The 20,164-nt window shown below is 32.3% G+C and overlaps 1 protein-coding gene across 2 annotated transcripts in view; it reads left to right on the forward strand.

Annotated features, from left to right (window-relative positions):
* Window positions 1-1,289: 1,289 nt before the first annotated feature.
* LOC111003696 (ATP-binding cassette sub-family G member 1) overlaps window positions 1,290-20,164 on the forward strand; it is a 31,238-nt gene continuing 12,363 nt past the window's right edge. The window contains exons 1-2 of one of the 2 annotated variants that reach the window (XM_022274350.2): window positions 1,290-1,551; window positions 15,829-16,001. In XM_022274350.2, the coding sequence (XP_022130042.2) occupies window positions 15,853-16,001 (149 nt within the window). In that variant the 5' untranslated portion in view covers window positions 1,290-1,551; window positions 15,829-15,852. Of the gene's footprint in view, window positions 1,552-12,258; window positions 12,351-15,828; window positions 16,002-20,164 lie in introns of those variants that run through there. The other variant, XM_022274349.2, reaches the window with a different exon arrangement.

The following is a 20,164-nucleotide window of genomic DNA, read 5'->3' on the forward strand; positions in this document are numbered from 1 at the left end:
CGCATAAATTTTTTTAAAGCCGAGTACTTCGTACTTGAAGTACAGAGACACTGGTGTTTTATAAATCATAGTGTCCAATAAATAAATCAGCAGTGTTATTAAATACGACATTACATGATCTAGCATGACGCAAAACCTATTTACGTGCCATAACACTGGTAACATGCGTATAACTCTAATTCCATGACTAAGTATATGAAAGGATTTTTTATTTATGAAAATATTTCCATCTCCTTTATACCTACAACTACTACTAAATGAAAAACTGTGCTGTCGGCATAAATTGTTATCCTTTATTTATTCGATTAGTCACATCGACGAACAAAGAATTATTATTGGAATGCTGATGACCTACAAGAACAAAAGATATGCAAATTTAAATTATCTACCCTACTGAACGATTGATAGGAAATAAAAACTTAGTTTATGTTTTGTATAAAAGATCGCATTAAAATAGTACAAGTATTTATTGAATCCCATCATTATAAACACCTATGCCCGCAATGCGCGAATGAATTAAGAGAAATAGTGAACCACAGAGTGTAGATTGACCGAATCAATGTTAGAAGAGAGCGCACCAGATTAGCTATCTCTTTCTCCGCCAGTACACACGCACCTAAAATGCACCGGCGTGTTTTGTCAATCAGTACTTTCGCGTTTTTGAATCAGTGGTAACTGGCAAGCAGTTTCTGCACTAAAAGTAAGACAACTATATTTTTTGTCTTATTTTTCTTGACCTTGATATAAATAATATTCGTTTTCAGCACAAAGTAATAATAATTAAAAACATTGGTAATTATTATTAAGTACTTAATAGAAAATTAACCCTGCTGTTTACTATGGCAACTCTTAAAACTGTAACATTTAAATTATTTGTTTAATAATTACAATTAATTAAATACAACAATAAATTGAGCAATCCTTCAAAGCGGATATATTTTTTCATTTGATTCCAAAAATAAAACTTGACATGAAAATATGTATGATGTACTTATACATTATTACTTTAAATTTTTAATAAATAAACGACTTGACCTTTCAAAAATATAAAGCGCTTATAAGCCGATTTGTTACTCGGCAGCTGTTTGTAAGTGCTCATTACGTCACATAATTAAAATCGATTTGCAAATTGCAATTGTCTTACTGGCAAGACGATGTTGAAACAGTCTATGTATAGTATACATTATAATAGTGTACGATGATGTCGTCTTCCATCGAAACTTAAATAAACGTTCATGCCCTAACTGCCGAGTTCGTTGATACTTTGTTCTGTCTATAGAGTATAGAGTATTGAAATATCTACATGTCTATCTATAGCTACAAAAGAGCGAGAGCCCGCTGTTTCTACTTTTTGCAATCTGTTCAATGTTCACGCCTGTCTTCACGTTAGTAAAACAGAAACGTAGTTAGGGTATAGACGTTTTTTGTTTCGTACTTCAAAAAACAATAAGCAAATCTGGTATCCAGTGTGCAACTTCGTTAGATTTCTTGTGTTTTTGTACTGTGTTGGTGATTTATCATCGCATATTGTGGATTTTATTTTTTTGTTAGGTGAGTTGGATAATTTATTGCTTATTTTTAGAAAAGACTACTATATTTTTTTAAAATTACAGATTAAATTATATTATACTTGAATCAAATAATTTTGCGATGATACACAGGAAAGAAATTGATATTTAAAATGTTAACTATAATATTTTACACTAAAATAAAAGCAATTAAAATTTATAAATGTATTTATATTGATATTATTATACTAGTTCAATGGCAGACTACTAACTTATCTTATAAATGGTATTTAATTCAATATTGAATTTATTTTATTTCTTGTATGCAATGTAATAAGCGCAAAATAAAAGATAATTTTAATTATTGAAATTATGATGTTGCTTATGTTTAGTTTATGCTACAATTAAAAAATACAAATATATCTACATGCACATTAAATAGGTTCTATCAGTATCCCAGTCAAATTTAGTAAGGAGCAAGGTAGAAAAATCTTTGCACTAAAACTGGTTTATGTTGACAAAAAAAACTACAAGAGCATTGAACAACAAAACAAAAGGATAGCTTGAGGATAATTTGAGTTTTAATTTTGTGTCTTTAAATAGGGCCCTAACCTTATGTAAGTACATACATTTAGGTTCTCTATCTTAAGAGTGACCTTATTATATCAATTTCTGTTCTGGTTTTTTAACTGTGTTGTTAGCAAAAAAATATCAAAATAAATATTTCACAAAAATGTTGTAGAAGAACCTTTGATTTTCAGGTTTAATAAAGGAAATTACTATTAATATTTTTGTAGAAATTAGGTTTTGGCCTGAAAGCTTATTTAGCACAATAGTAACAAATTTTGTATAAAAATATACATACATATATGAGAAAAGGTAATGAATAATCTCATAGGTACATAAAATACATTTTCTTTTATTCTCATAGCAACAACTTTCAGCCGATAAGACTATATCACTAAATAGATAAAAATCTGTTATATTGTAACTTATAATAAATGAGGATTTATTAATTATCCTAAAAAATATTTTTTTTAAATATTATAATGCTCAATAATCAGCTTAAATTGTGTTGTCAAATTTTTTGCACAGTTTGCTTGCAAATTGACTTGAGAAATATGAGGTAACAGCCATTTTTGTATGATAGATGATCTATATAAATTACAATTTTCATGTTTTTACTTTGCCTAAATTTGAAATAAAAATTTGCCTGCTTAAAATGTATAATATAACTATATTTGAGTATCAAATATTTCTTAACCTAATCAATATTTGAATTTACTTACCTATAGTTACTTATTTCTGTTTTTTGTATTTTCGATTGAAACTATTTCACTCTCATTTCCCTCTATTTGCAGCTCATCATTAGAAAATATATGCTTGCGTTATCTGACTAACCTAATTAATATGGTGATCGTCATTTGTTTTGCAATAGCAGTATTATTACTGGATCTATGCGTTATCCTAACATTATAGTTCCCTCGATTGATTCAAAATTCCGGGAAATATACGTATTGGATTCGTACGAACGTAACGTAAATTCTTGTCTATTTTTAATTCTTTTCATACGAGTAGTGTTTGTTATGTTGATGTACAACTTTCTGAACTATAATCAAACATTTCTAATTTGGAGTCGTGTTTTAGCTTAAAAGACTAACTCCATGAGCTAATACAAATAACATTTCTGTTAATTATTTTATTTTAAGCAGATTTTGTCACTGTTCAAAATATTTATATATGTACTAAAATTAATTTTATGGCTATGTGCGTAACATAATATATCCATCTATCTAACCTCTTGGAATATCGTATATTGTATAACATTGTAACATGTATATTAATTATATGTAAATTATGATTAGTATTAAAATCCGATCCAAATTAATCCGATTAATTAACGTAAATAAATGAGTAGTTTTTAAGAAATGTTTTTTCTCGATGGAAAACCCATGACGCCTCAATGTTTTCGTTAGTTGTTTAGTCTAAAAATATAACAGAATCTAATGCTGTAAAAGTGTCGTCTATTTCAGTCGAACATAGTCCATTTGGAATTTGTGACTTATTATCAATACTTGGTACAGGTTTAGCTTAATTATTCAAGAATTAAAGTTCAAAGAATCAAGTTTGAATTGTTTATTAAATTTTTTGATTGATCTTACAATCTGATTTTTTATTAGTCAATTTATTACAACAAACTTTATGTATACTTTTTCTAAAATGATGTAAAAAACACTTTCATTTTAGAAGTATAATTGTGGAAATACCATTTGTTCGGTAAATTAATTGATTAATATGTATCAATGCTCAAAATATTGTTACGGCAAATATAATAGACTATTTTTATATAGAGTATTAAGTTCAAAGGTTTATAAATTATCTTGGAGACCATAAATTTCAAGCTTATTCATGATGTTCTTCTTGAAATGTCAAATAAAATAAATATTATATTAACATATTCATGGGAATATAGTTTTCATTATTACGCGTACATTGATTATTTATAATAATACATATTAAAATGTATCATTGTATAAAACGCGATAGTAATTTGCATGTGACATAATCAAAGTTCATTATGGTCTACGGACCGTTATAAATGACTCAGAGATTATCCAGTTATATACGGAAGCGAATTGCGTTCCTAAACTGAAGCTTAACAGGTTTCATGTTATTTCTTTGTTACGTAAACTAATGCCTCATACAAGGTTTCTCTCTGCTGGAGTCATAATTTAAAGAATAGTTAATTCGCATTGAGATCTGGCCGTGCATCAATGGACATACATACGGCGGAGGGTCAGTGATAGCTTGGGGCTGACTTAGTGGCTCCGCCGTTGGAGATCAAAAAAAAGGATACATAAATATATTGGAGGTCTTGTGGAACCCCCTTAATTGGTCCGGGATTTATATTTCAACAGTGATCCGAAGCACACGTCAAGACTATGCAAGGACTTTTTAAAACGAAGAGAACAACAACAGGTGTTGAAACTCATGATGTTGGCCCAACAGTCCCCTGACTTAAACCCTATTGAACTATTGTGGTATCAGCTGGATAGACAGGTGCGAAAACGTTGTCCCACATCTCAGGGAGACTTGTGGAGTGAAAAGCAAGAAGAATGGCAGAAGATAACGAAGACAAAATTGGAAAAAGTAGTAGGCCAGGTTGCCGAAGCCTTTTGAGGCTTGCAAAGGCACATAGATGAGTCCAAAATTTAAAAATGATATTCTTTTTATGTCTAAAAATGGTGATATTATATATATGTTAAAATAATTATGACGTCGTTTCAATCAGACTTTTACAAAATGTATTTTATTGGGTGGCCAAATACTTTTGAACGGGAGTATATTATGTATGTGCAATCAATACTGCTAAACGTGAACGGAACAGGTAGACTGACAACCTACATAATTAAAGAATTATAAAGGACAAAGGTACAGAAATCTAACACCCATACTAATGTTGTAGCGCCAATCAATTTTTATGCTTTCCGATACAAGCACGTGTTCCTTACATATATTTAAAAAGCGAACGACAAGAATATAATTGAATTTTATAAGTGATATTATTCCTATGAAATATCAATCTTCAAGGTTTGAGGTTTTGATAACTTTCAATTTTTAAATTTGACTATCGACTTTCCTCCTAATTACAAATGAATTATCACTGTTAGATTAAAGACTAATTAAGTAGCAAACTGATATTTTTTTAATCTACCAGATAGCAGTGATTACGTAGTTTCAAGAATTTTTTAGATTTATATCGTGCTATTGTCCCTAACATAAATTCCTTAAGAGTTGTTGCCAACGACGATTTGAATAATTTAGTTTACTTACCATAAACCGTTTGTATAAATGCATTTCCCAGATTCATGATAGTCACAAAATTTATTTGTAACTACCCAGAAAGTTTCATATAAATTATAAAACTGACATATTGTAGGTATTACAACAACCTACAATTTTGCTCAATCATAATAAATCATTATAATCGACATAACAAATCGACGTTGCAAATCTGATTTCTATGGTGTTCTTCATTTTTTCGTTTATTTTATCTTTAGCTTAAATAACGTGGCTTCCTGGTGGTTAAATAATCAAAATCCGTTCAGTAGATTCAGAGAGTACTTACAAATTTTCAAATATTATCTTTTTATTATATTAGTATATTAAATTGAATGATTACTAAATTCAATTTTGCAGCCCCGTATAGAGCGAATCGCGTCCCAAAAAATTGACCTACTTCATCACTCTTAACCTAAATGCCAATTAACATTACTATATAACTTTTATTTCATATTATTATTAGTAATTAAAACATTTATAATTATAAAAATTAATTTCTTTCTTTATTAATGGTGGTGGCTTATTTCGCATGGTATGAAAACAAGAAATAAGTCTAGATTGGGGTATCGAAGTCTTAATAAGTGTAAAATTTACGACACACACATACATAATAAGCGGATCACCAGCTTTAATATAAGACTGGGTTTATATTCCAGAATAATATTCGGAAATGTTTCATTATCTAAATACTAGGCGGCGCTGCAAAATAAAACGCGCTTACAATAACACGCAATAAATTACGCAGTCGTTGACCACGACATAATATTATTTAGGTTGTAATAGAAAATATATTAAATACAATATTCGCATCATCAATTAGTTTCAATTAATACTTCTATTTGTCGACACATTTTATTGTTCCCGTGTTAACTTTGATAAGATATGCATTGCTGAACACGGGAACACTTTGTTCGGAACTTTTTCTTTATGACGTTTGCGCATTTCCTAACTGTTTCAATCTACGTCATGTTTATATATGTGTAAGAACAAATAGTCTCAGAAATTAACAATATCTCTTGACGCGTAACAATATTTTTTAATTAAAAATTACTTTACAAAACAACATTTGTTCTATGTATAGTTTATAAATAACGGTAACCTTTTAGGAATGTAATTAGATCCAACTCTATCCTAACTTTAACGCTTCCTTTAGTAGTTGTAGCGTTCTTTAGATATATCATTACTTGACAAAAAATAAGTCGTTTGACTACGTTTTAAGTACGGCCATAAGGACACGAAATAGAGATTTATTATGACAAAAATGAATTTACTTGGGTTTAGTTGTAATATCTGTTTCCTCTCAAAGTATTATTATGTACGTAAACATTACTCACAGTTTATCGTTAGACAAATATTTTTGTATGAAAGTGTTTGTACATGTGGAATTTGTTCAGTCAAGGCTATTGATGTTTCAAATATATTTTTAATCTACGAACAATATAATCTACGTCTAATTATGTTCATATTACCGGGCTCGTTTTATTAATTATATCAAATCTCTTTTTATTAATACTAAATACGGCCTTGGTTCGTATTGTTATCTATAAAATCAAAGAGTTCGAACTCTCATAGAATCTGGTAGAATCTTTTATTACAATTTCGAAATTTGTTATAAAAATTCAAAAGCCACTTTTTTTGTAATTCCCTTGCAAACTATCAAATACCTAAATTGTCACCAGCTCCTAGTCATCAGGAACCAGCAACAGATACGTATGGAAGCTATATTGAAACAGGTAAATTAAGGTTAAACAGTAAGAACCTTTACATTGCAGCTTAACACTCGAATGGTACAATTAGCGGCGGTGGCAAAATATCTTGATCACGATTTTACCAATGAATCACACGATGCGTTTTGAATTTGGGTAAATTAACGGAGCTTGCTGGGTGTGGATTATATGAGTCCATCTGCGAATTTTGCATTAAGTATTGGCTTTATGAACGCTCTTCCATACAGCACTTGTCTTGTATTAAAGTTTTTGTATGGTAGAATTTATGAAATCTCTATATAACCAATTAAATTTCAAACATCCTATTACTGATAAATTGTTGCCATGTCAATAAACACAGTATTTCAATTAATCTTTTGTCCACGTTTTATAAAAAGGTCGTATCATGTTTTCAGTTACAGCTGCCACTTATTTAAAATTTATTTTTGTAATGTCAGAATAAAATACAATTACTAATTGAATGAAGAGTTTTGAGTAACAATGACATCTGAGAAAACAATGAGTGTCATTAAACCATTGTTAACTGTTAAATCATATTAATCTTGCTTAATGTATAAAATATACGCTTTCAATACATATTTTTAATTGCTTTTTTTAGAAAATTATATCTATGTGTAGGAAATTATTATTCATGTACTTATTCATAGTTTTAAATTATATTAAAATAAAATAAACGTTACATGCCATGACTTAAAATAGAACCAGTTACTAACCAATAAGACTTAGAGGCCTTCAAGAGAAGAGCGTGCCACCTTAAAGGCCGGCATCGCAACTGCAAACCTCCTGGAGTTAAAGGTGTCCATGGGCCGTGGTAAGCACTGACTTTAAGTGAACCGCCTCCTCGTTTGCCTAATGGCCAATTAAAAAATATTTTCTACTCGTTTTTGGGATGTCATAACTTCATTATCACGTATAAAGCAGATACACACATATTTCTGTTTTACTAATCATTCCAGGCTTGTTCGCTAGCTAAAAAGTGCTATTGAAGGTCGTTGAGAATCTAATATAGCTTTGCCCTAGAGTTCAGACGCTTGTATCTAGATATTGGTACAATTGCAGCCGTTATAACATTTGTCTTATCATTATCATAAAGCAGCTGCAAGTAATTAAATCATATATATATATTAAAAGAATACATTGTAGTAATTATAAATATTATCAGACAACGAATTAATCCTTTGACTTTATTCTGACCGATTATTTCTTTATATGATCCCAATATCAGATAGTGTTCTAACCTCTACTACGTGAGCATTTGTTTTCTTGGTGATGTTCGGCACAATGAAAATTTTGAGAATTTTGCAAATAAACTATTATCTGAGAGATGTTCTAGATATCGAGTTCGATTCTTAGTCGGAAAGCAAATTTTTGTTTTTTTTGAAATGGGAAATTTACACGTCAATTATATTGTGGTAAAAATTACACTGTTACTTGTATGTGACATTAAGAAAATATGTTTCTTGTATTCTTTCGAGACTAAGAATGCCTAGAGCCACTCCACAGGGCTCTAAGAGAAGCTAGTGCGACCAATTTTTTAAACCAAAATTAGTAGATTATATTTTGACTTTTAAACTCATCAATTATGTATTAACTTTTTTTTATTTTAAACTTTAAAATAAAAAAATTAAATACATAATTACTTTTAAGTTTTTTTAAGTAAATGTTTAAGAAACGAACAAAACAGACATTATTGGAATTTGAAATTAATGTATGCAAAAAATTCTTGCGTAAGCGATAAAGTATGGCAGACCGAAATAAGAATATGCAAATCGTAATAAAAAGGAAGTTGCTGCTTCTGACCTTGAAACATGGTACCTGACATACCAAATTCGCGCAAAGATAAAACACGAATTCGGGATAATTCGGTTTAGCATACTTCGAAGATATAATTATGTAATATGTATTTGCTTTATTATTTTACTAGGCGTACCAGTATGTACATAATATTATATAAACATTTTCTCCGAACAATATTATATAGCTTATAAGTTTTATTTAGAAAATATTTCTACAAATAATCTCGAACAGAATTTCTCGACGTTCAAAAACATACAAAAAAAAAAGTATTTAAACCCAATTTTAAACTCGGCTCTGTTGCTAAAAACCTAATGTTTAGAGAGAGATACGACGCCCTAATTTACGATTCTTTAGATAAAAAGCCTTAGTTTGACCTAAAAACCTGAAAAGCACTGAAAAATTTACATTTAATACTTTGCAACACATGTCTTAATATAAGAAACATTATTTACAGAGTGTGTACACATAAGGAGTGGTGATTATCCTTCTCATAAGAAAAGGCCTCAACGATATTAACGAGGACATATTCATCTTCCTAATGCGCATAGGTTCAATATTTGTTATTCTAATCGAGTAAGCCGACAGTGAGTCTGTTGTTTATTAGGAGGATAATACTGATACTTAATAATTCGAAGGTATATGCTCGTTAAACCTTACAAGTAAGGAAGTATATAATTGAATACGTAACTATATAATTAATATGTGTTTTTTTATATAACAACATAGACACTCACATTGCCAGAGAGCAATTTTTGGAACCAGCTGCCTACTGAAGTATTTCAGAACCAATTCGACTTAGGGTCCTTCAAGAAAAGAGGCCTTCTTTAAAGGCCGGCAACGCATTCGCGAGCCCTCTAGCATTGACAGTCCATGGGCGGCGGTATCACTTAACATAAGGTGAACCTCTGCTCGTTTGTCCCCGTTCTATAAAAAAAGAGCTCGCGAGTACGTTGCCGCCTTTTAAGTGTGTCGTGCACATACGAATGTGCTCGTGTCCAAAATAAAACATTACATTGAGGCAAAAGTTTACTTAAAGGTATTTCATATATTTTCACACGAGTGCAGAAACACGCGTTGAAACTTCATCGTAATCAAATTTTCACGAGAAAATCGTAACTCTTTGTAAACTGAGGAGCCTAGTAACAATTTATTCGTAGACTGATCTGTATCGATCGGGTTAATACCATTATACCAGGGTGGATTGTTGGTACGCAAGTACTGGTTACATCACTGCTGTATAAACCTTGTATAGGGGTTGACAATATGGAGATTTAGCTGCTGTATTACATAAAACATACATTTCGCTATGTACTAAATATTTGCCTGTAATGTTTTTTGCCGTGATAACTCGTGACTTAGGATTAAATTCCTTGGAATATAGAGAGAATGTCCAATCGTCAGCTATGAAAGCTATATGAGGTGCCAATTGACAGGACTATAAAACGACTAAAGTGGAAGTGAGTGGGCGATAGTCCGAAGGGATCCAACTCACATTGCCAAGCAAGCCCTCGACTGGAATCCTCAAGGCAACAGAAAACGTGGCCGCCCAAAAACATCTGGCCATAAGCATCATTGCAGAGGGGAATGAAGCTGGAATGACGTGGTGTGACCTTCAGAGAGCTGACACAAGTACAAGCTTGAATTAATAATTCTTTGTTACCATGGCAACAGATCCTCAACCTGTAGATGAGTGATGTAAATTGTCTTTAATAGAAATTCCGTTCAATTCACTTACAATGACCGAGTTCTTAGAAAACACAATTGATTTTGTTGCAATGAGATATGAATATTCCATTACGCTTTTAATGGATATTACAACAATGAGTAATATTAATAATGACTTATTATTGCACTATAATAATAAACAGTTTCATTAAAAATACCCTTAGATTCATTGCCGATACCTATGCGCTAAATTCTTAGCGTATGCACGCTTTTGACAAATGGCATGACATGAAATGACTCAGAACTTAAATTTTCACTTTTGAAACGATGTGATGTTAGTTGATATATTTGGTAATGATACCCGGTCCTGGTTTCTACGGAAAAATATATCAGTATTTCTATTATTGTAATACATTTAATGACACACAAATAATTAGAACATTATTAAAAATAGATAAATGAAAATCTAAAACAAAATTTAAAAGTTTGATTCCTGTGGCAGTGTATCAAAATAAAAGTAAAGACTTTTATATTTTTTTCGTTTATAAATCTATGCTTTGTATGTATATTACGATGACTGGCTTCGATTCCATTGTCGAATTATTAAATACGACTATTTGAAGAATCTGCTCTGTGAACGTACAAAGGAAACTTGAGCCTTCTGGCAGTGTGTCCAACGATTGATCGTTGTCTTATAATACATTTTTGAGTTTCTAAATGATGGATAAAATTATAAATTGTTTAAAAATTACTCTCATATTGCCGAGAATGGTCATTTGGAATGGCCAATTTGTTATTCTAATTTCATGCAATGCTATTGTTTAAATTAAAACCGCATAACTCGTGCGGTGGCTGCGGTTTGAACCAATTATTGCCGCGTCGCATGAATGTTCGTGATTGATTGTTTATATGACAGATGAATGCGATTTCTTTTGTTTTGCTCTGCGTATTTTTGTTTTGTTCTATAATTCGAATCAAAGACATCGTTCATTCATTACGGGATAGACAATGTTTTTATTAAAATTAAAATTTGCTAAAATACTAGGAACTCTTTAATCAACACATTTCGGATCAATGAAGTTTGTCAAACGGGACAAAAATTGTTTCGTTGGGAACCAAATTGACGTCACGGACGATAAAGCAATCGAGAATCTATAATTTTACGATAAGCTCAATATAAAACCTTCGCCATGAACTGATTTGATTTAAATATGTGTATTATCGATCATTGATATCGTGTGAATGCCACGACGATAATTATAATTTTGAAGGTTTTGACTCTAGTGACCCTCCCGACGTTGGCTTACTCATAAGGTCAAGAAAAAGCCTTTTTAATTATAATGTTACAGTAAATTTTATTTATTCTGAATGTATAACTGTGTAGTAAATATTTCGTAATATTATACTAGCTAAAAAGCTTGGCGTAGTAAGTGTGCTCATTAAAAAAACAATTGAACATCAGAAAGCAAGAAAGTTAAAGGAATATAAAAAACATACATTTAAACAACTCACTGTTAGTGGAGTTTGTGAAATATTTTCCTGGGTCTACGATTTGTCCGAAACGAGAGCTACATCGCGCCATAAGCCAATTTCTGCTGATCATCATAAAATTAATATTCAAATATTTTCCATTTTAGGTATTGAAATATTCTCATTATCACACGATTATACATTGTAATTATCGGACGTTATCCTAAATGAAGTTACTAAGCCGGTAATTAGATAGAAATCACTGATTATGGATTACGCAGTGCTTGTAAAAGTTTTCAGTGCAGTGGTCGTTTTAGTGATGTTAAAAAATAATCTTCGAGTAAGTTCATGGAGATTTGTAAAAAAACTAATAATAATAAATGCCTATAGCGTCCTTTGGATTAAGTAGTCATACTGAATAGATTTTATCTATGAGTTGTTGGTAATCAAAGCGATTCGCCTATAATTGGTCAGAGACAGTTTCAAACTATTATGTGGACTTACATTTTATGAGTCTCATTAGTGAGTAAATAATAGTTGCCAAATTGTCCGAACGTCTCATACAAAAATATTATTTTTCATTTTTTCTATACATTTCTGTACTCAGAACGAGCGTGCTTTTTTTAATTAATTTACTTTTTTGTAAATAAGCATTTATTTAAGAGTCCTATGTTACGCTTACGCTAAGTATACGTTTACGTAAGAGCGGATTAAAAGGAAATTCTATAGATAAGCTGTTAAGGCTCATAGAGTATGGAGTATTAATTACTATTTGAACATTATTACTCTTGATACTTTTATAAGCTCCAGTTTCAACAATTTTATGACTCAAAACTTTTAGCGATTAAGTGGCGGAGAGTTTCTTGCTCTACGCCCTTGACTTGCGAACTGGTAGTAAATGTAAATTTAGAATTAATTTAACTTCTTTTCTGACGTTCATACATGTACTTGTTTAGGTAAACAAACATATAGGTATATGAATAAAGTTATTTTGACTTTGACTATGACTATACAACAGAATTAAAATGTGTAATTACGATGTGTGTGTGTATGGTATGTTGACGCGTTTCCGCATATCATCATACCACTGTTACTTGTCAGCCAGAAGCCAGCAATCTTTAGGAACATTTACTGAAATTACGTCGGGCTTTGCTAAATTACATTTATGTTGCTTACCTAAATGATGTTTAGTGATTAATACTTATAAGAGCAGTTTTGTCTATGGCCTTTACTTAACCCAACTTTATTGTTCATTTATATTTTACAATCAAATTTACTTTTTTATACTACTAACTAGCGGTCCACCTTGGCTCTGCATGGTTGAACATTTTCTATATATCATATATCATCGCACAACAATATAATTCTTGTGACAATATCACGTGGTAACACACACACATCCTTTTCTTTTTAGCATGATAAAACAAAGCTTGATTTGATAATAGAATATTATGTGATCAGAAAGTGATTTTTTGATTTCGATAATTAACATTTTTATATTCGATAGAAAAAACGAAACTGATTACTTTCCGTATCGCATACGCAAAATAAACATGATTATATGTATATATATACAATACATACTTATACAGACATAAAGATCAATTATCTAGCTATGTTTCCGTTTTGATCCCAAACTCGTAATGTCTTGATATATATAAAATTACTTTAAGGATATTAAATGCTAAGTGCATCGATATCAGACATTTGCCCGACCGAGAACATTTTTAAAAACGGTTATTCACCTTTTCATGCAAATAAATGCTGGCCTTAATAAACGGCTTTGCAGACAAAATCTATGTTTTATTTAGTTAACAAGGTTCAATGACCTGTCTTTGAATTGAAACGTACTTTTTGCCCCCACTCACGACTTTTAGGAGATTGCAAAAAGTACAAGGACCAAATCAATCAAGTTGGTTCTATAACGATCTCGCGTTGAAGAAGAATATCCAATAGTATGATTTATTTATAGCACTGATCATACTCAACATACAGTCTTGAACGATAACAAAATTATATTGAAACCTAGAATAGAAGTATTCATTTGAAATGTATAGACATTTGTAATATTATTAAAGTAAACAATTGGCTCATTCTTCTGAACAGAACCTTCTTTATTCGTAAATTCTTATCTTCAATGACATTCACCCCGAAGATTCTTATTAATTTGTCGTTTTTTATTGTTATGATAGATAGCTAAATGAGATGTAGGCTTATGAAGTAGTAATTATTAAAAATTAACTAGTGCTTGTTTGAGAGCACCATCTACAGCTCCATAGATATGAACTATTTATATAACATACATTAAAAAATCTTCACCTTATAGTTCTCAAATTTTGTGAATAAGAATTGCCTCTCGTCCAAAAATTTGTATCTAAATTGTAATCTGCACCAAATCCAGTTTCCGCCAATGTAAAATCGGTGACAGGACTGGTTCTGTTATTAAATGTTGACATGATTAAGTCAATATTAGCCTTCAACCCTCAGTCAGTCAGGTGACCTAAGACTTGACCTTTTGTGAGAAAATATTGTTAATATATGGTAATGCAGCTGTGTGACTGATATATTTTATAACGAAGTAGATATCCTATGTGTGAAGTTATGCCCGTGTTTCAAATTGTAAAACGAATTTCTGTCTAATTTTCCCTAAATATTTTTGGCTATTACGGGATTAGGCTAATATTATTTTATATAGCATTTGAAATTACGTATTCACAAAGATATAAAATGCAATTTTTTTGTTATGTGCCAGTTAATAGTACAGAACAAGATAAGACGTTGGTTCTATTCGAAACACGACATAGTTAATTATGGCTTTGCCTTGACTTGAATCTAGATCGACTTCAATTAATGTAGTTATTTGCCAGCTTTAAACTTAGCAAGAATCAACTCAAAGTTCTAATAACATAATTAAAGCCAAGTTAAGCTGTTTGTTGAAGTACTTAAGTTTTAAGTAATTTCAAGAGGAATGGGGAATAAAGATAACTGACTCCAACTTGTGTGATTATAACGTTGAAAGAACTTTATCGCTAATTTCAAAATGACATTAATTTTTACATGAGAATCTTAATATACGAATGCTCATTCAGATGTTCTCAAATGTCTTTTTAATTTTCTTTAACACATTAATTTTTATTTTATTTTAGACGGATATTTATTTACTAACGTGGAGTAATATAGATACTTTTATATTCATAATTTCGAATTGTGCAGTAATTTCGATTTTTTTTAAATCAGATTTGGAAGTTTTGTTTTTCTCATTTTAGTATGAAATTACTTACTTTATCACTTATTTAACTTATTACTTTTGAAGGAAATTTGTAAAGAGTAAATTATAACGTAGGTTGTGCAATAGGCTTATACAACAAATAACACACAGATGCAATAGGCTTGGATGGGAGCGTGGGCGAATACTGAACTCATTTCAAATCCCCCTCATAAAAGTTAAGTTTAGAACAATGATCGTAAACCCCCACCTTCGTGAGGTTACGTAAGATCTTTCTTGGGTCGACGCTTTTAAACTAATTGGCTCTTCGTGACTTATGACGACAGGGTACATTTTTGTTCATATCATAACGAATCAATTGAGTCAATATATGATATAATTGTTACTAATTAGTGCCGGGTAGATTTCAATTACCGTTAATGAATGCCATGAACTCACGTAGAGTACTTCGACTCGTTCGATAAAATTATGTCAAAGACAACGATACTAACAACAGAGCAAAGTTACAAAGAAATTAAGTTGAAATAAAGTTTTTTGGTTTCGATGTATGTAAGTTATTTTCTAAGCCTAAATTTTGTTTGCTTCGTTTCAGAATTACCAGGATGATCTGGCAGCGATGACGTCAGACAAGAAGATGGAGTCGAAAGGCACCCAGATCCACTTGCCGCTGATCAGTCGCGGTAGCCGTGGAGAGATTAGCGACAAAGTTACTTTCTCACAGGTGAAGTCGCCGCCGGAACAGCTCAATAATGGACAAGTTTTGGGGTCAGTTTATAAATATTTATTATTTTGTTCTGGACCAGATCCAAAGCGGAATGGTATTACTTCTACTTGCAAGACAGACTGAATTAAAAGATGGTTTGTTTCGGAAGTAATCAAACGCTGCACATTTCCAAACATCAAAAAATAACACTGTCAGCGACGCTAATTTAAATAGGAAATAAAATACTAGGATTTAATAAAACGTGATAGATGTGACTTAATGATAGGTAGGCTTTACAGGGGTTATCTAGTCTTAGCCTAGCTTTTAGCTTTTTAGTTTTTATTAAATATGTTATGGATAAATATTATAAGTAACCTTAAAATGTAATAACTTAAATAAATTATTAAAAGGCGTCCCTATAGGCAAGGTTCTGAAGATACTGGCAGCGTTCCCCCTTTGAATAGCGAAATTATTTAATGGATATTTTCTATAACATTTTGTTTTAGAATTTCCCATGTCATTGTATCTCCTGTATTATGGACAGACGCAATTTAAAACAGAACCTTCTTGTAAGGACGTACTGAGGAAATTAGGGCAGGACGTAAATAATGCGCGCGTTTTTATTATTTACCGTAATAACGGAATTTTTTAATATAATAACATCAGCCTCTTCAAATAACATCTCGGAAAAATTACAGTTTATAATCCCACCAAATACATTCATGAATTTGTGAATTATGATAAATTCGATGACCCTGCTGCTATAACGGAATTTACGTCACCTAGGTAATTTAAATATTTAAAGTATGTGTCGAATATTGTATGGTTACTGTGATTTTGGTGACCTTTTTGTGGTGAATGATAACCTCATTTTATGAATAGCGTTAAATTTTGAGTTAATTAGGTCAATCATTAATTTCTAAAAAACAGTGTACGTAAACCCAGACTGGTGCATTTTTAATATTTCAATAAAATAATAATTCACTTGTATATTTCATCTGTAAATCGATGGAATAGTTGTGATATTTTTATTAATAAAACATTTTTTATCTGGAATATATGAATTGACATCCGCTAACCGTTTTTAGTTTTATCGAAGCGTTTCCATATTAAGAAAAATATTCTGATATACTTACAGTAAAATATAACAATTTAATTAAGACTCTAACATACGCCGATGACTTTGAGGATTTGACCTCTACTACAAACAATAATTTACTAACGCCATCTAGTCTAACAAAATAGTGAATAGTCTAACAAAACTACGTGAATACGAAACCAATTATAACCTAAATATAAAAATTTATAAATAAATATTGGTCTAGAAAAAATGGTGGCTGCCAATTATTTAACTAGTACATACATGATTTTTTTACATGTTTAATTCGTTCTGAGGTTAAAACTTTTTAATGTCAGTATTGCTAAAATACCGAAACCGAGTCATCATCATCAGCTGACGATGGACTCTGAAGGTTGGTACTGGATCTCGAGGATGGTAAGCAGTAGACATACCGTCATTAAGCTCGTTGTAATCAGCTCAGCGAAACGATACTAGAAATGTGACTATATGAACCTGATGATGGACTCCGAAGGTGAGTAGTGGATCTCGAGGATGGTAAGCAGCAGACATACCGTCATTGAGCTCGTTGTAATCAGCTCAGCGAGACGATACAAGAAATGTGAGTATATGAACCTGATGATGGACTCCGAAGGTGGGTACTCGGTCTCGAGGATGGTAAGCAGTAGACATACCGTCATTGAGCTCGTTGTATTCAGCTCAGCGAGACGATACAAGAAATGTGACTATATGAACCTGATGATGGACTCCGAAGGTGGGTACTGGATCTCGAGGATGGTTAGCAGTAGACATACCGTCATTGAGCTCGTTGTAATCAGCTCAGCGAGACGATACGAGAATGTGACTATATGAACCTGATGATGGACTCCAAAGGTGAGTAGTGGATCTCGAGGATGGTAAGCAGCAGACATACCGTCATTGAGCTCGTTGTAATCAGCTCAGCGAGACGATACAAGAAATGTGACTATATGAACCTGATGGTGGACTCCGAAGGTGGGTACTGGGTCTCGAGGATGGCAAGCAGTAAACATATCGTCATTGAGCTCGTTGTAATCAGCTCAGCGAGACGATACTAGAAATGTGACTATATGAACCTGATGATGAACTCCGAAGGTGGGTACTGGATCTCGAGGATGGTAAGCAGTAGACATACTGTCATTGAGCTCGTTGTAATCAGCTTAGCGAAACGATACTAGAAATGTGACTATATGAACCTGATGATGGACTCCGAAGGTGGATACTGAGTCTCGAGGATGGTAAACAGTAGACATACCGTCATTGAGCTCGTTGTAATCAGCTCAGCGAGACGATACTAGAAATGTGACTATATGTACCTATAAGTACCCATCTTCGGAGTCCACCATCAGGTTCATATAACACATTTCTAGTATCGTCTCGCTGAGCTGATTACAACGAGCTCAATGACGGCATGTCTACTGCTTACCATCCTCGAGATCCGGTCCCCACCTTCGGAGACCATTATCAGGTTCATATAGTCAAATTTCTTGTATCGTCTCGCTGAGCTGATTACAACGAGCTCAATGACGGTATGTCTACTGTTTACCATCCTCGAGACTCTGTACCCACCTTCGGAGTCCATCATCAGGTTCATATAGTCACATTTCTAGTATCGTTTCGCTAAGCTGATTACAACGAGCTCAATGATGGTATGTCTAATGCTTATCATCCTCGAGACTCTGTACCCACCTTCGGAGTCCATCATCAGGTTCATATAGTCACATTTCTAGTATCGTCTCGCTGAGCTGATTACAACGAGCTCAATGACGGTATGTTTACTGCTTGCCATCCTCGAGACCCAGTACCCACCTTCGGAGTCCATCATCAGGTTCATTTAGTCACATTTCTAGTATCGTCTCGCTGAGCTGATTACAACGAGCTCAATGACGGTATGTCTACTGCTTACCATCCTCGAGATCCAGTACCCACTTTCAGATTCCATCAGGTATCAGGTTCAGCAACTTATTTTACTTGGTTGTACAAGTTGCACTTGAAACTTGACAACTCTAATTTTGAGTTTTGTTTGGGTAGGTACTTATATACATATACTTATAACATACAATAATTTCCGAAGTTCATGTCCTCGCCTCACTTGATATTTCTTTTTATATTTTGGCATTTTTAAAAAAATCCGCGGGTAAAAACTAAAATACGCAAATATTTAATTATTATTGGCTTCGACACACAAGCGTAGTCCTCCCGTCGCAAAGCGTTGAGGTGGACTGAAGACAAGCCGCATGCAGGGCTCGCGGGTGTGAAATTGCGGAGGGAAGCCCATTGCGCTTGAGTTTATTTACCTTTTATTACTTTCCATGCCCAGGAAACGAATTAATACAAATTTTTTTTTATCAAAATAATAATATATGCTATATCTAATAATACGTGTAAGATTAAAATAAATCGCATAAACCGTTTTGGAGCGAATTTGTAATTTATGTCTAATCTACGGTTCGATGGTAAATTTTTTTTTGGGAAATTGGTATTGCTTTTATCTTTTTGGATTTTATCAATCGATACAGTAGGCTTCAACCCACAATATATATTTTTTTCAAATGCATATGAGCGACAGTTCTTCCAACAATTTAATTTAAACTAGGGCTAGTTGACCGATTTGAGCACTGTTCAAGCCTTAAACTAATTGTATTGCAAACGTCCATAGACAATAGTGATATTGGCATTGACAATCGTAAACAAATACTCATTGTGAACAGATTATATATTGAAGTATGAGAGTTCAATATATGAATGTATAAATCTTTGGACTTTCTCGTACTACAGCAGTATCTAAATATTTCATTGAGAGGAAACGAAAATTGTCAATACCATAGTATTATTATTTGCACAACGGTGTGGGCGTACTCAATTACGTTTAGAAGACGTCACGTGGCTACTACGTACTGACTCTGGCGGTATTGAGCTTCTACGTCACAATGCGGCATGCTCCAATTTCTTCTAGACTTGATGCCAGACACTAGATGACTTATTTCTCGTCTTAGTATGTGATTATTATTACCGTATAGATACTATTAATGTTTTCTATTCTAACGCATTTACCGTGGAGATTGTCCAGAGGAGTTGTTCGGATTAATACCTGCAGCGGAGTTTCACCATCGGCAGCAGAGCCGAGCC

Source organism: Pieris rapae, chromosome 9 (assembly GCF_905147795.1).
Source record: "Pieris rapae chromosome 9, ilPieRapa1.1, whole genome shotgun sequence".
NCBI classification, from domain to species: domain Eukaryota; kingdom Metazoa; phylum Arthropoda; class Insecta; order Lepidoptera; family Pieridae; genus Pieris; species Pieris rapae.